We start from the raw sequence: 13,882 nt of genomic DNA, 5'->3' as shown, positions 1-13,882 counted from the left end.
GAGGTCAGAGAGGCCCTGATTTTCCAAACTAAGCACTGGAGGGATATAATGAAGTCCTAAGAGGTTCAAACGTACATGGTGCTTCTGGGAAACTGAGGTAGGTGAGAAATAATCAGGGTCCAAGCTTAGGTGCCCTGAGTGAAGAGACGACAAGTAAAATGCATCAGTAAGGAAGAAAAGGCAGAGTTTTAGCCACTAATTACACATGGGGGTTGAAGGAGAGGAGTCAAGGATGGGTCTGCATCTCTTTGCTTCAGCCACTGGATACAGAGTGGCGCCTGTTACTGAGATGGTGACAAAGGCAGCTGAGCAGACTTGGAGCAGGGGAAGCAGAGGTAAGCTCCATTTTAAGAGATGTTGCTTGTGAAGGGAACCAAAATTTTGCTTCCCAGAAGCTTCTTCATTCCCCTTTTGGGGATGATTTTAAGATGTTTATTAAGAAACAAGATTCAGAAAGAACCTTTGACCTTCCCCCCTCCTTTTCCTGCCTAAACGTTTCAGACAGAAAAACCTGTTTCAGGAAGGAAGTCTTAGGAAGTTCACCTTAGCCTGAGTAGCCTAATTTGAATTAAGTATGGGGGGGAAAAAGAGGGCTTTAGGAAGGGGCATGCTAGCTAGACAGCCTCTGTGTCCTGTTGTTTTTGAGTTGCCTAGCAAAAAGTTTCCTGCCATATATACTTGGAACTTCCTCAACTACCTGTCAATCACTCATTCCCGCTTCAGAAATCTAATACCAGCCCCCAATCCGCCCCTCACTGCTGCCTTTTCCTCCTTTGTCCAAAATGTCACACATACCCAATGTTGCCTGTCTTTGGAATTTTCATGCATATGTGAATTCCCCGTGCACAAGTATTAAAATATTTTACTTTTCTGCTGTTTATCTGTCTCTGTTAATCTGAATATTAGTTCAGCTAGAAAAACTTCAAAAGTGAAAGAAAAAAGTATTAAATTTTTTTAGCCCCCACACCTGCAAGATAGGGGTATCTAGCAAGTAAACTGACACAGGAGGAAAGAGAATAGGAGGCAAGGAACAAGACAGTTGTCTTAGAAACATTTCAGTGAGGAAAAACTATTATGGACTGAAATTACAGGGGTCTTCTTCCAAAATGTTTACAATGATCATATACCACTGTTACAATCAGACATACATAAAAGGAAGGTGCAGCCACTTTCAGACATGACAGCAAGGTCAAATACAGAACTGTGTCTGTTCGCAATGGAGATCCAGGGAGACCTTGCTGGGAGGTGCTAGGAGGAGGGCAGAGCCTGAGCTCACAGTGGAAGAGTGACTGGAAGGTGAGAAAGTGAATCTTAGCAATTGTTTCACAAAGTTCGGGTGTGGAGAAAGTCTCGTACACGTACCTGTCATCTTAAGTTCTTTCCAGGAATAAGGTGAGATATAACAATGAATCAAAACTTGAACAACTTTCCTCCAACAGAGGCCCAAATCCTGCTTTCAAATAAAATAATTCTAGCATTCCTTTTCTTCTATAACTTCTCATTTCAGCTCAGAAAAACCTGGAAAAACTCTTCACCTAAACATAGTATACAATTCCAAAAGATATGGAAGAGAACTTAATTTTGCCTAGGAAAAAAAGTGCTTTTGGGTAAACCCCAAAGTCTAAAGAATCACACTAACTGTTGTCTGTGAAGGGGTGAACTTGATCAATGAGCAATCAAATAGCAATATGAGGTTAGAACAGGGAAAACACAGAATTGCTTCCTGTTAACAGGAAGCCTAACATTAAAGGCAGATGCCCACTTCCTTTCTAACTTGTCACTCATAATCTATGGTGCCTTGCCTATCAAAACAGTTTAGAAAATAAGGCACTTTCTGTTTCTTTCTGCTACACTAAAGGTACAGGAATGCTAATTCCAAAAAGGAGTTATCATTTATTAGCATAAGAACTACTCTTTATTTACAAAAAGTCAGAGGAATAAAAGAGAACAGTCTCTGAAAGACCCCTCCCATGATACCTTTAGAGGGGGGAAAAAATATACAGTAAATAAGTTCACTGTTTCTTTAAACATGTAAAAGCTTCCTAAGAACATCTTCTGTCTGCCTTCTTTACTGAACCATTACAGAAATGATTAGCAACTCCAGTAAGGCATGTAGAATAAAAAGCATTGTTTTTGCAAATGAAGTGACAGGGCTAAACCAACTTTTGAAGCCCCACAGCTGGACAGTGGTAGAATTAAGATATGAATTAGATAAGAACCTCCTGGAGCTATCCTTTCCTTGCTAAAAAAAAAAAAAAAAAAAGCATATAAAATCTTAGGTTCAATCATGACACAAATAAAATAATTCTGACAGCATCTATTTCAAGAGCCTTCATCTTTCAAACTGGGTCGATTTTTCTTAGGTGCCACATAAAAGCTCTACACAGAACTGTGATGAATTAAAGCAGACATATCATATCAATAGGAAATCATACATTCTTATGTAAGAGTGGTAGAAACTGCTCCCATGGCTAGTCAAGTGAAAGAAGTGCTAAGACCAGGAGGGTGTGAATACAGGCAAAGGCATTAGAGAAGACTAACCCACAGGCTCTAAGCACTAACAGAATGCATCCAGCCCCAACAAAGCACCTTAACAAAACAACTAGGCCAGAAAAGACAGGACTTCTCAAACTGAGCTCCAAAATATTGGGGGCTGACTTTTTTCAGGGAGTTAGTTCACTCCTTTTTTTCTTTTAAAGGAGTATTCTCTAAAGCTAGTTGATAGGAATTTTGAACTTTGCCGGAGATCTGGATGGTTAGTAACGCACAATTTAATGGGAAAACCCTTTATTGTCTGTTAATAGTACTGAGTAACACAAAGAACAGCCTCAGGAAAGGTTTTCAGGAACTCACTGCTCACAGCTTTCGTCATTCCTGGAATTCACAATGGTATTTAAGTACAGCACATACCTGCTTCACAATTATCTATAATACAGATTCTGTATCATGATTATAGACCAAACAAAGCTAATTTCCAGAAAATAAAGGTTATGATAAGCTCGATGGGGCATCCAAGTATATAAAACATACTGGAAAGGAATATTACAAACTAGGAATGGTAGACACTACTTTGCTATTCTATTGTGATCACAACAGAAGTGACCCCTAACACAATTCAACAGTATTACAAAATACTGAGTTAGTGATATGCTAGTTTACATGGGTTCCCCGTCCCTTCTTTTCCCAGAGTAGGAAGAAAAGGGGAGGGCCTGAAAGAAAGAATACTTGTTCAGGCTGTTACGAATGATTAAGTAACAGCTGGGGACAAAGATGAAGTATTTCATTTTGGTTCAATATACAATGTTCATCTAAGTTAACCCAGGGAACAGCAGTTCACAAAATTATTTTCTATTGCTCCTGTGACATAATGCCAAACACTCACAAAACGCCAGTGTGCCACAGTTTATCACTACCTAATCAGATAAGACATCTACAATTTGGTAGCCCCAGCTAGAATAAACACCAAAATCCAAATGAAACCCAATAAAAAAAAAGTTAGGTCACCCTTCCTCCCCCGACAAATCATTACTATATTTTGAAAAGTATATTACCAAGAAAACCCTGCCTCCACAGATTTTGAGATATTCAGCATTCCTGTTAAAACCCTCTTGCTTGTTTTCCCTATCCTAATACTTCTTACAGAAAACAAAGGAAAAGAAAACCTTTAACCTTTCACATAACAAACTGTTAACTTCCTTGAGTGAGCTGATGCTTTTTTCTACCTTGAAACCAATCACTCTTCCATATATGAGGGAGACCCCCAAATGGATTTTATTTATAAAAAATTATATATTCATTCTTACATGTTTAAACTTCAGTCACCTTCAAAGTACTCTCCATTTGATGCAATACACCTATTGAGACATTTTTTCCACTGCTCAAATCAATTTTTGAACTTGTCTATTTTGATGCCTCTTAGTGCTTCTGCCGTTTTTTGTTTCATCTCTTCCACATTGGCAAAATGTTTCCCTTTGAGGACCTTTTTTTATCCAGGGAAACACAAACAAAAGTCACTGGGGCAAGATCAGGTGAATAGGGAGGGTGGGGCACGGGGGTCACACTGTTTTTGGTCAAAACCTGCTGAACACTCAGCGCAGTGTGAGCAGGTGTGCTTGTAAATCACCCATCATGAAATAGGCAAACTCGAGAGTCTTCCCAAAAAAATTCACTGAAGTTGAACGCAGCCTCTCACAACAACGCCAGCAGGTACACTGATACAGATGGGTTCCTAGAACACCCACCTAGCAGGGGGAAGCCTATACTACAAGGGCCTGCCCTCCATGAGATAAATGGTTTTTGGGTCCTCCCTCGTGTACTGTATATAAATTTATATGTATTTAAGGCAATTTTTGACATGACTTGCATGACATGCAGTACTTTCAAAGAGCTGAACAGGGCTTTAAAACATATGCCCTATTTGACCAAAATGTAACTCGGACATAAGGATGTCATCTTTCCTAGGGAATAAATGTTAAAGATTCTATAATAATACTAGCCATGAAGACAGTTCAAAAACCCACAAGGTGCCAAGTAAAGTTTGATATGAAAAATGAGAGAACAGCTACTAACTCTACAGCATCAATGCAAAAGCATACTGTGCTTGTCTGCCAACATACACACACACCTCTGAATTGGGTGCCTCAACCTTGAGCCAAGTACCTAACACAGCCAGCTGGGCACAGGGTGGCTCATTAGCACCATTATAGTAATTAAGTTTTAAAATGGCTTATCAAAGAAAAAAAGGAGATGAAAAGGTCAAAATTCAGGGTAACAAATATTAAGGAATCAAGCAAAACAGTTTGCTTGCAATATCAATGCAGATAAAAGAATGGGCAAGACTTTTGTCAGCAACCCTGGGTAGGGGTGGATGGAGTGGGGGGCATTACTTCAGAAATAGGACTCACAGTGTTCGCCAAAGAAATAGAGCCTATACCACAGTCCTGATTGTGCCCAGCTGTCCAGTAACTACTCACTCTTCCTTCTACCACATTCCTCTAGCATCTGGTAAACCAAGACAGAGGTAGCAGTCTATACACTGGCTGGTCAAGGCACACTTTGTTAAGGATTACCACTTGAAGAGAAATGAGGTTTATGGTCAACAGAAAACTGGAAAAAATTGCTGCTTTGGGGCCTGCTTTTATAACTCACCAAAGCCAATTTGAATATTTGAGTTAAAATTAGTATTTCTAAGGGGTAAATGTAATAAATCTACACTGCAGAAAATTAATCATTAGGCACCAAGAAGCCCAAACAGTCATGTTACTGGACAAAAAAAAAAAAAAAAAAAAAATTTAAAAAGAATTTAAAAATCACATAGTGGGGTTTGTGTACTTGTCTTGTGTCTCATATAAAACTACTCCTTGAGTACATGAAAGGTCTGTCTTCTTCTTTGTACCCTACGGCCAGCCCACTCTGCAGATTTTGACTAAACCTGGAATTCCTAAAGCCAAATATGAAAGATACAGTTATAACAAGGTATAAAGAACTCTCAATTCACGGTAAGCTTGGGGCCTTTAGGAGTGGCTTTGCATAAATCTAGACTTTAAAACAAAGCCATGGGGTTAAAAAAGCTCTTATTAAGTCTTATCCTCTGGAAATTCCTAGGTGAATATATTTACTTAACATGTTGTAATCACAGTGCACATACAATGCTGTACTTTTCATAAGAAGTATTTTCCATGTAATTACATGGTCTTCAAACCCATCAATTATAAATGTGTGCCAGCATTTATTAAACCCTTCTCTCCAACCCCGAACATTATAATGTAACATCTTCGTGGATACATTCACTTGTGCATTTAAGGGTATACCCTTGTAAGTTTCCCAGAGTGGAATTCCTGAGTCATGGTGTGAGTATTTTCATGACCAGATATATCTTGGTCATGAAAATACTCACACTCTCCAAAGGGGTAGTGTTAACTTACACTGCTACTGCCAAGGAAATCATGTCAGTTTTATGGCAAAGGTTTTGTTATTCAAAGAGAAAGAAAGAAATACCTAAGAAAAGAAACAAATGTAGAACTAGAGATAGGAAATACAAACAAGTGAGAACAGAACAGCTATTTCTGCACTAGAATAACAACAGCTTTAACAGCTCTAAAATGTTTACTGTGTGCTAGGCACTGTTCTAAGCTCAGAATATCCCCCCAAACTTTAGTGCATACTCTAATTCCAATTGTAGATGAAGAAACCAAAGCAGAAGAAAGCTGAGGAACCTGCTGAGATCACACAGCAAGCACATCAAGGAATCTAGATGCACATGTGGTCAGGAGCCAAAGCCGTATCTCACCTACCACATTATGCAATGAAGGAAGCAGATGAAGAACACAGGAATACAGGGTACTCCTCAGCAAGGTACTTCTCAATATCATAAATGAAGACTTAGAAATCCAACTGTGAAAGGAAGCAGAATTCAGGCTATGAATTCAATTTGGATGCCTTAAGTGATACCTTATTTAAAATTAATCTAGTGTGCTTATCAAATATTCAATAGCCCACTAAGTTTCAGGCATTGTGCTAAACCCTGGGGCTTCAGCATGAATAAAACTGATGGAATTCCTGCCCTTGTGGCAAACTTGAGAAACATACATTCACCCTGAGCCTTTCATTCATCTCCCAATCTAAAAGTTTCCAATTTATTGAATAAAGTTAGCAATAGAAGCAGACATCATTAGAAACACTCAAATCTTATTTTTTTGCAAAGAGAAACTTCAAGACATGAATATACAAGTCTACTTTGTTGTATTGTGCTCTGCTTTATTATACTTCTTACAAATTGAAGGCAAGGCCCTGCCTTCCACCAGCAAAAAGATTACAACTCACTTTACTGCTGAGGCTTGCTTTATTGGGGTGGTCTGGAGTCAAACCCACAGTATCTGAGGTAGGCTAGTATTGTCAAAAATTAAGTCTGGAAGAGGCGTGAGGACAGGTGACATCACCAGAGAATAACACTGGGCTAGAATGACTGTACAGAACACACAGGGGAGAAAACACAGGGATACTGTTCTGGTGTTGATTTATAGTAGACTTATTTACAAAAGTTAGTTCTACAGAATGAAAAATGCTAGAGAACAGAAGACAAAATATAACCACAGGCAAATGGAAAACTGTAAAATGATAAATCTATAAAGAATAAGAGCAATAAGAATAGGAATTAATATTAATATGCTATGTCTAAATTTTACAGGTCCTACCATCTCTTTCAGGTACTAGACTATGTAAAGCTACACGCAACATTTTATCATTTCTCCCAAAATGTACTGTGGCGAAGATAGTTCAAGTTACTTTGCTATACTTCTAACTGTCACTCAACTGCTACCTCATCATGAGTGTATTAGTTTGCTGGGGTGGCTTGAACAACAGAAAAGTTACTTCTCACAGTTCTGGAGACTAGACGCCCAAGATCAAAGTGGCGTCAAGTTTGTTTTCCCCCCAGGCCTTTCTCCTTGGCTTTCAGGTGGCTGCCTTCTCACCATGTCCTCATGTGGTCTTTTCTCTGTTCATGGCCCCTCCTATCTACCCTTGTGTTCAGATTCCCTTTGCTTCTAAAGGCACCAGTCAGATTAGATTAGGGCCCACCCTCTCTGTATCCAAATTCAGTCACATTCCAAGGTACTGGGGGTTATGACTTCAACACAAGAAGTGGGGAGAGGCATACAATTCAGCCCATAACAATGAGGTAAATCAAGAACTCAGACGTTCAAGTTTGATGTTTTAAGACCGTATGAAAGAAAAATAAAGTTTTTTTAAATTTGGCCTATATATAATTTAAGTTGGCTCAAGAGAACACTTCAAATGATTCAAGAACTCACTGCCCCAATAATAATAAACAACTGGATAATCTTCTAACTTTCTGAAAAATATGTCTGGAAGGAAAAAAATTGTTATTCCTTTTAATTAAAATCTCATTTATACACAAAACAGTGGTTATTAACCCTTTTTGCAGCCACCAAGCCCTTTGAAATTCTGATGAACGCAAATGAGGCTCTGCTGAGAAAAGGGCTCCTATCTACAAGGTTTGGCATCATTGTTGGGGAGAGTCACAAATCACCTCCCTAAAGCTCATCAGGGTTACTCGGACTCAGGTTAAAGAGCACTGACGTAATGCACCATTTATTATCTAAATTAAAAACTAAGTGTCCCAACAAAATGGAGCAAAATACTTGAAATTGAGATTACCTTGAAAAATACAGGGGGAAGGGAAACTTTAAAAAAATTTTTTTTAAAGAAAAGAAAAATACAGGATATGTGAAAAACGTATTTACATTTAGCTACTTCCCAAATGACTGGAAGTTGTTAACACTCAACCAAATAATATCAGAATAAACTTTAATCCTACCCACCAACAATAAAGGTAGGGAGACAGGAGAAGCGAAAAGAAACAGTATTTCAGAAAATCTACACTAGAAAAACTACTGCAGTTCAGCACAAAATCTTAGAATAAAAAGAGAAAAAAGCAATAGGTAGAAATCACTAGGAGGTTTCTTGTTTATTTTAAAAAGATCCGTTATTTTCTACACACCAAACTCAAAGCCAACAAAGATAATGTTATGTTGTAAAATTTTAAAACCTGGCTTGTATTCTACTCTCTGTACTCAAAGGTAGTCCTGGACTTTCCTCAAACAGCAGTTCTGGACAACTGGTCAAAGAGAAACTTAGGGTATGTGGAATTCCACTATTCCACTTAGGGAATTCTATGGATAATTTCAGTAAGGTGTAAGCTCTCTAGGACGGGGACTTTTGTCTGCTTGCTTCACCACTCTTCCCCCAGAGCCTCACACAAAAAAATGTCTGTTGAATTTGAGTGGATGATATGTTTTCTAAATGAAACAACCTGAACCTGAAAAACAGGGTAAAAACGTAACATCCATCTCTACTGCACAAGCACCTCAACAGATCACTCTAGCCTTGTGTTGAATCTAATAAAGTACAGGGTCAGGCAAAGTAGGTTTACAGTTGTTCATATGGAAAACAATGCAATTAATAAATAATAATACAAGAATACACTGTTTCATGTACTCACAACTGTAAACCTTCTTCCCCACCCTGTGTTAGCAGCAGGATGAAGCCCCATAAAACTGCTATTCATTAAAGAGATTTATTATACCATTATTTTCTAAAGAGTTACCTAAAAAATAACTTCCTGAAGACCCATCTGGCAAACTTCTGAAAAACTTAAAATTTATTTCCCGATCTATCACTTTAATTGCCCTTCTATGTCCATTTACATGATCAAAAGTCCAAGTTCATCTGGAAGGCAGACTCACAAAATCCCCCAAAGAAAAGTGAAAATCAGGTTTACTCCACTGCAGATGTATCTGAAGATTCAACTCGACCCTACATACTAGCTTTGACTAGAGAACACTGAGCTTGAACAAGATCTGAAGAGAGTAAAGGAGAAAGGCAGTAAGAATGTATGAGGAAAGAAGTCAACTATCTGGTCACCTGAAAATCTCCCCTGTTAAGCCCACCCCAGACATTCTCACTGAACTTTACTGAGCTGGTCATTCATACCCTGGGCTTGAGAGCACTTTCTAGTGCTCCAGGTCAGCTGCTTGCTTTAAAATGAAATACCAATCAGGTGACTGGGGTTTTTTTCTTCCCCTCAACAAATTAATTCTTTCCAGAAATAAAAGCATATTGTCATATTATAAATATTAATAGGGAACTACTTGGAAGGTCCTCAAAGATACCAAATGGGCACCAGACCCCTTTAGATAGTACTTAAGTGCAAAATGCAGAAGTTATGCAATGGGACTTACTGTAAACTAGAAAACTAGAAAAAAAATCAGATTATCTTCCAAGCCTCTTCTATAATTTCACAAAAAAATAACTGCACAACTTTTTTTAGAGAGAGGGGAAGGGAAGGAGAAAAACATTGATGTGAGAGAGAGACATCGATTGGTGTGCCTCTCATACATGCCCCAGCCACCAAACCCACAACCCAGGCATGTGCCCTGACCAGGAATTGAACCCAGTGACCTTTTGCTTTTCAGGACGACGTCCAACCAGCTGAGCCACACCTGTAAGGGCAAAATGCACAATTTTGAAACCTAGGTCCTCAATAAGTAACACCAAAGCAACTGGACTGAGGAGACATATTTTAGACTTTATTACTCCTGATCCAAATCGAGTCTAAAATTGATTTTTAGAAAGTCAAGTACATTAGGCTCATTAAAAAATAATAATTTACATAACCAGGCAAGACTTTAAAACAGCACTTTATATTATACAAGTAGGGAAGTTACATACTAATTAGAGTATATATTTGTCCCTCATTAGTATTTCTAGCTGGGAAATAACCATCAGTGAGCACTCTAAGACAACTTCCTAACTAAATGCACTGTATGGGTCTGAAGTCATTCTGCAGTAATCAACTACCCAATAAATTATATTGCACATCTCAACACCAAATCATGTACTATATTTTAATCACTGCTACTAAATCATAGAGAAAGAATACTAATTCAAAGTAAAATAACTTAAAGCCATTAAATGACTCAAATACAACTTTATTTCCTGATAGGTTTTGATTCAAATATAAATGTATGGAATGATAGAAATAGATATAACCATTATCCAACTTTTAGTGAATTAACAGATCAAGGCATTAATCGTCAGTAGCTGCTAACATCACAAAACTGAAACACAACCAGACATTACAACCCCTGGTGAGGGAAAAAAGGCGCTTAAAAAAAAGTATTCCTTATCCGTTCAATCCTCTGAGCCAGCTAGCAATTTACAGGGAACACAAGAGAGAAATAAGTTGAACACCTAAGGGATATAAAACAGCAAAATGGCCCTGGCTGGTGTGGCTCAGCAGATGAAGCGCAGGACTGAAAAGCAAAGGGTCGGCAGTTCAATTCCCAGTCAGGGCACATTTCTGGGTTGCAGGCCAGGTCCCTAGTAGGGGATGCGTGAGAGGCAACCACACACTGAAGTTTCTCTCCCTCTCTTTCTCCCTCCCTTCCCCACTGTCTAAAAATAAATAAATAAAATCTTTAAAAAAACAAACAAAAAAGGCAAAATCTAGATTGGGGGGAAACTATAGAACAATGTAATAAGGCTAGTGTCTTCAAGCAAATTCCAAGAGAAACAGAGAAACAGAGAGAGAGTAGCCTGTACATTAAAAGATTTAAGAAACCAGTATGTGGATCCTGATTTAAACAGATACAATGTAAAAATTAGTACATGTGTTTGTATACATATATGAATTTTTAAGTCCTCATCTCTTAAATATACATCCTAAAATATTTTTAGGTTAAATTATATGATGTCTGAGATATCCTTCAAAACAATATGGGAGAGAAGAAATGGTTGGGAGTATAGATCAAATGAGAATGGCCATGAAACTGGGTAATGGCTAAGTGAGGGTTTATCACTCTGCTATTTCTGTGTTTTTGTAAATAAGTTCTCCCATAGTTACTGGTTTGAAAAGAGAGAAATAAATAAATGGAAACATTTGGAAAACACTGGGTGAATGAGCCTAGAAATGTCCATTACGCACACACGGTGTGGAGCTGCATACCATTCAATCTGGAGTGAAGAAAATGTGGAATTCTGTAGTTCCCTGGGCAGGGCAGCTCTGTAGGGCTCATTTTAAGTCCCTCCCCAACAAGCCACAGGCTGTCTGGTGTATGCACTCCTTCCTGGTTCAGACACAGGGCACTAACCAATGTAAGTTCTTGTCCTACTCCACACCCATTACTGAAAACTGGACAGGAAATAAATCAGACAGCAACAAGGAAGATAAAAAGAAATGAAAGGGAGACAAACTCACAGGCAGTCAAATAAAAAAGAACAAAGCCAACAGTGGTCAAGAACAATCAATCCATTTTTTAATTACATATAGCTTTTGATCCTTTTAATTTAATGAATGTATTACATTTGTGAACATAAATACGTATTTAATGACATACTTTAATGAGTATTTTTATTTAATGATCAGATATACAAGTTGCAGTTCACCTTAGAATACCAAGTGCTGGGAGAACCAAGATGGCGGAGTAGGTAGACACACTGCGCCTCCTCGCACAACCAGAACTGACAGAGAATCGAACAGCAAGGGGGACCAACACCAAGAAAATAGAAAATAACCATTCATCCAGACTGGTAGGAGGGGCGGAGACGGGCACCGGGGTGGAGAGGACTCGCGTCGCTGTGGCGGGACTGAGACTGGCGGAGTGTGGGACAAATGGCGCAGGCAGTCTGAGCACTAGCAGACCCTGCAGCCCCACATTTGCACAGATAAACCCAGAGGGCCGGACTCAGAGTGGCGGAGAACAGGGCAGGCGAGCAGCGGGTAGCACCCCGCGGCACCACATTCGCCCACAGGTAAACCTGACGAACGGCTGGCAGCGAGCAGACCGTGCAACCCAGGGCTCCAGCTTGGGGAAATAAAGCCTCAAACCTCTGATTGAAAGCGCCCGTGGGGGTTGGGGCGGCAGCAGGAGAGACTCCCAGCCTCACAGGAGAGGTCGTTGGAGAGACCCACAGGGGCCTAGAGTGTGCACAGGCCCACTTACTCGGGAGCCAGCACCAGAGTGGCCCAGTTTGATTGTGGGTATCGGAGTGAAAGATTGAAAGCCAGAGGAGAGTGAGGCGGGTGCCATTGCTCCCACTTGGCCCCTCCCCCACGTACAGCGTCACAGCCCTGCGACCAGCATTACCCCGCCCCGGTGAACACCTAAGGCTCCGCCCCTTAAAGTAACAGACGCGCCAAGACCAAAAAAAAAAAAAAAAAAATGGCCCAAATGACAGAACACTTCAAAGCTCCAGAAAAAATACAACTAAGCGACGAAGAGATAGCCAACCTATCGGATGCACAGTTCAAAGCACTGGTTATCAATATGCTCACAGACTTGGTTGAATCTATTCGAAAAACAGATGAAAAAATGAAGCCTATGCTAAGAGAAACAAAGGAAAATGTACAGGGAACCAATAGTGATGAGAAGGAAACTGGGACTCAAATCAATGGTATGGACCAGAAGGAAGAAACAAACATCCAACCAGAAAAGAATGAAGAAACAAGAACTTGGAAAAATGAGGAGAGGCTTAGGAACCTCCAGGACACCTTGAAACGTTCCAACATCCGAATTATAGGGGTGCCAGAAGGAGAAGAGGAAGAACAAAAAATTGAAAACTTATTTGAACAAATAATGAAGGAGAACTTCCCTAATCTGGCAAAGGAAATAGACTTCCGGGAAGTCCAGGAAGCTCAGAGAGTCCCAAAGAAGCTGAACCCAAGGAGGAACACGCCAAGGCACATCATAATTACATTACCCAAGATTAAATGCAAGGACCTACATCCAAGATTACTGTATCCAGCAAAGCTATCACTTAGAATGGAAGGGAAGATAAAGTGCTTCTCAGATAAGGTCAAGTTAAAGAAGTTCATCATCACCAAGCCCTTATTATATGAGATGTTAAAGGGAGTTACCTAAGAAAAAGAAGATCAAAAATTGGAACAGTAAAAATGACAGCAAACTCACAGTTATTAACGGCCACACATAAAACAAAAACGAGAGCAAACTAGGCAAACAACTAGAACATGAGGGTTGTCATTAAGGGAGTGGGAGGGGGAGAGAGGGGGAAAGGTACAGAGAATAAGTAGCATAGATGATAGGTGGAAAATAGACAGGGGGAGGGTAAGAATAGTGTAGGAAATGTAGAAGCCAAAGAACTTATAAGTATGACCCATGGACATGAACTATGGGGGGGGAATGTGGGAGGGAGGGGGGTGGGCAGGATGGAGTGGAGTGGGGGGGGAAATGGGACAACTGTAATAGCATAATCAATAAATATATTAAAAAAAAAATGAAAAAAAAAAAAAAAAGAATACCAAGTGCTGGGTCCTTTTTTTAAATGTGCTTTAGAGTATTTT

The 13,882-nt window shown here is 39.5% G+C and overlaps 1 protein-coding gene across 12 annotated transcripts in view; it reads right to left on the bottom strand.

Annotated features, from left to right (window-relative positions):
• The window catches only part of FBXO34 (F-box protein 34), an 81,166-nt gene that overhangs the window by 7,000 nt on the left and 60,284 nt on the right, over nt 1–13,882 (bottom strand). For 4 of the 12 annotated variants that reach the window (XM_053928401.1, XM_053928402.1, XM_053928403.1 and 1 more), the window contains one exon: nt 9,982–10,022. The exons of 4 other annotated variants lie outside the window; for them this stretch is intronic. In XM_053928401.1, the coding sequence (XP_053784376.1) occupies nt 9,982–10,022 (41 nt within the window). Of the gene's footprint in view, nt 1–6,289; nt 6,394–9,981; nt 10,023–13,882 lie in introns of all 12 variants that reach the window. 4 more of the 12 variants (XM_053928405.1, XM_053928409.1, XM_053928406.1 and 1 more) reach the window with 3 other exon arrangements.

Source organism: Desmodus rotundus, chromosome 7 (genome assembly GCF_022682495.2).
Source record: "Desmodus rotundus isolate HL8 chromosome 7, HLdesRot8A.1, whole genome shotgun sequence".
Classification (NCBI taxonomy): Eukaryota; Metazoa; Chordata; class Mammalia; order Chiroptera; family Phyllostomidae; genus Desmodus; species Desmodus rotundus.
Note: the sequence above shows the minus strand (reverse complement) of the source record. Positions and strands in the feature narration are given on the sequence as shown.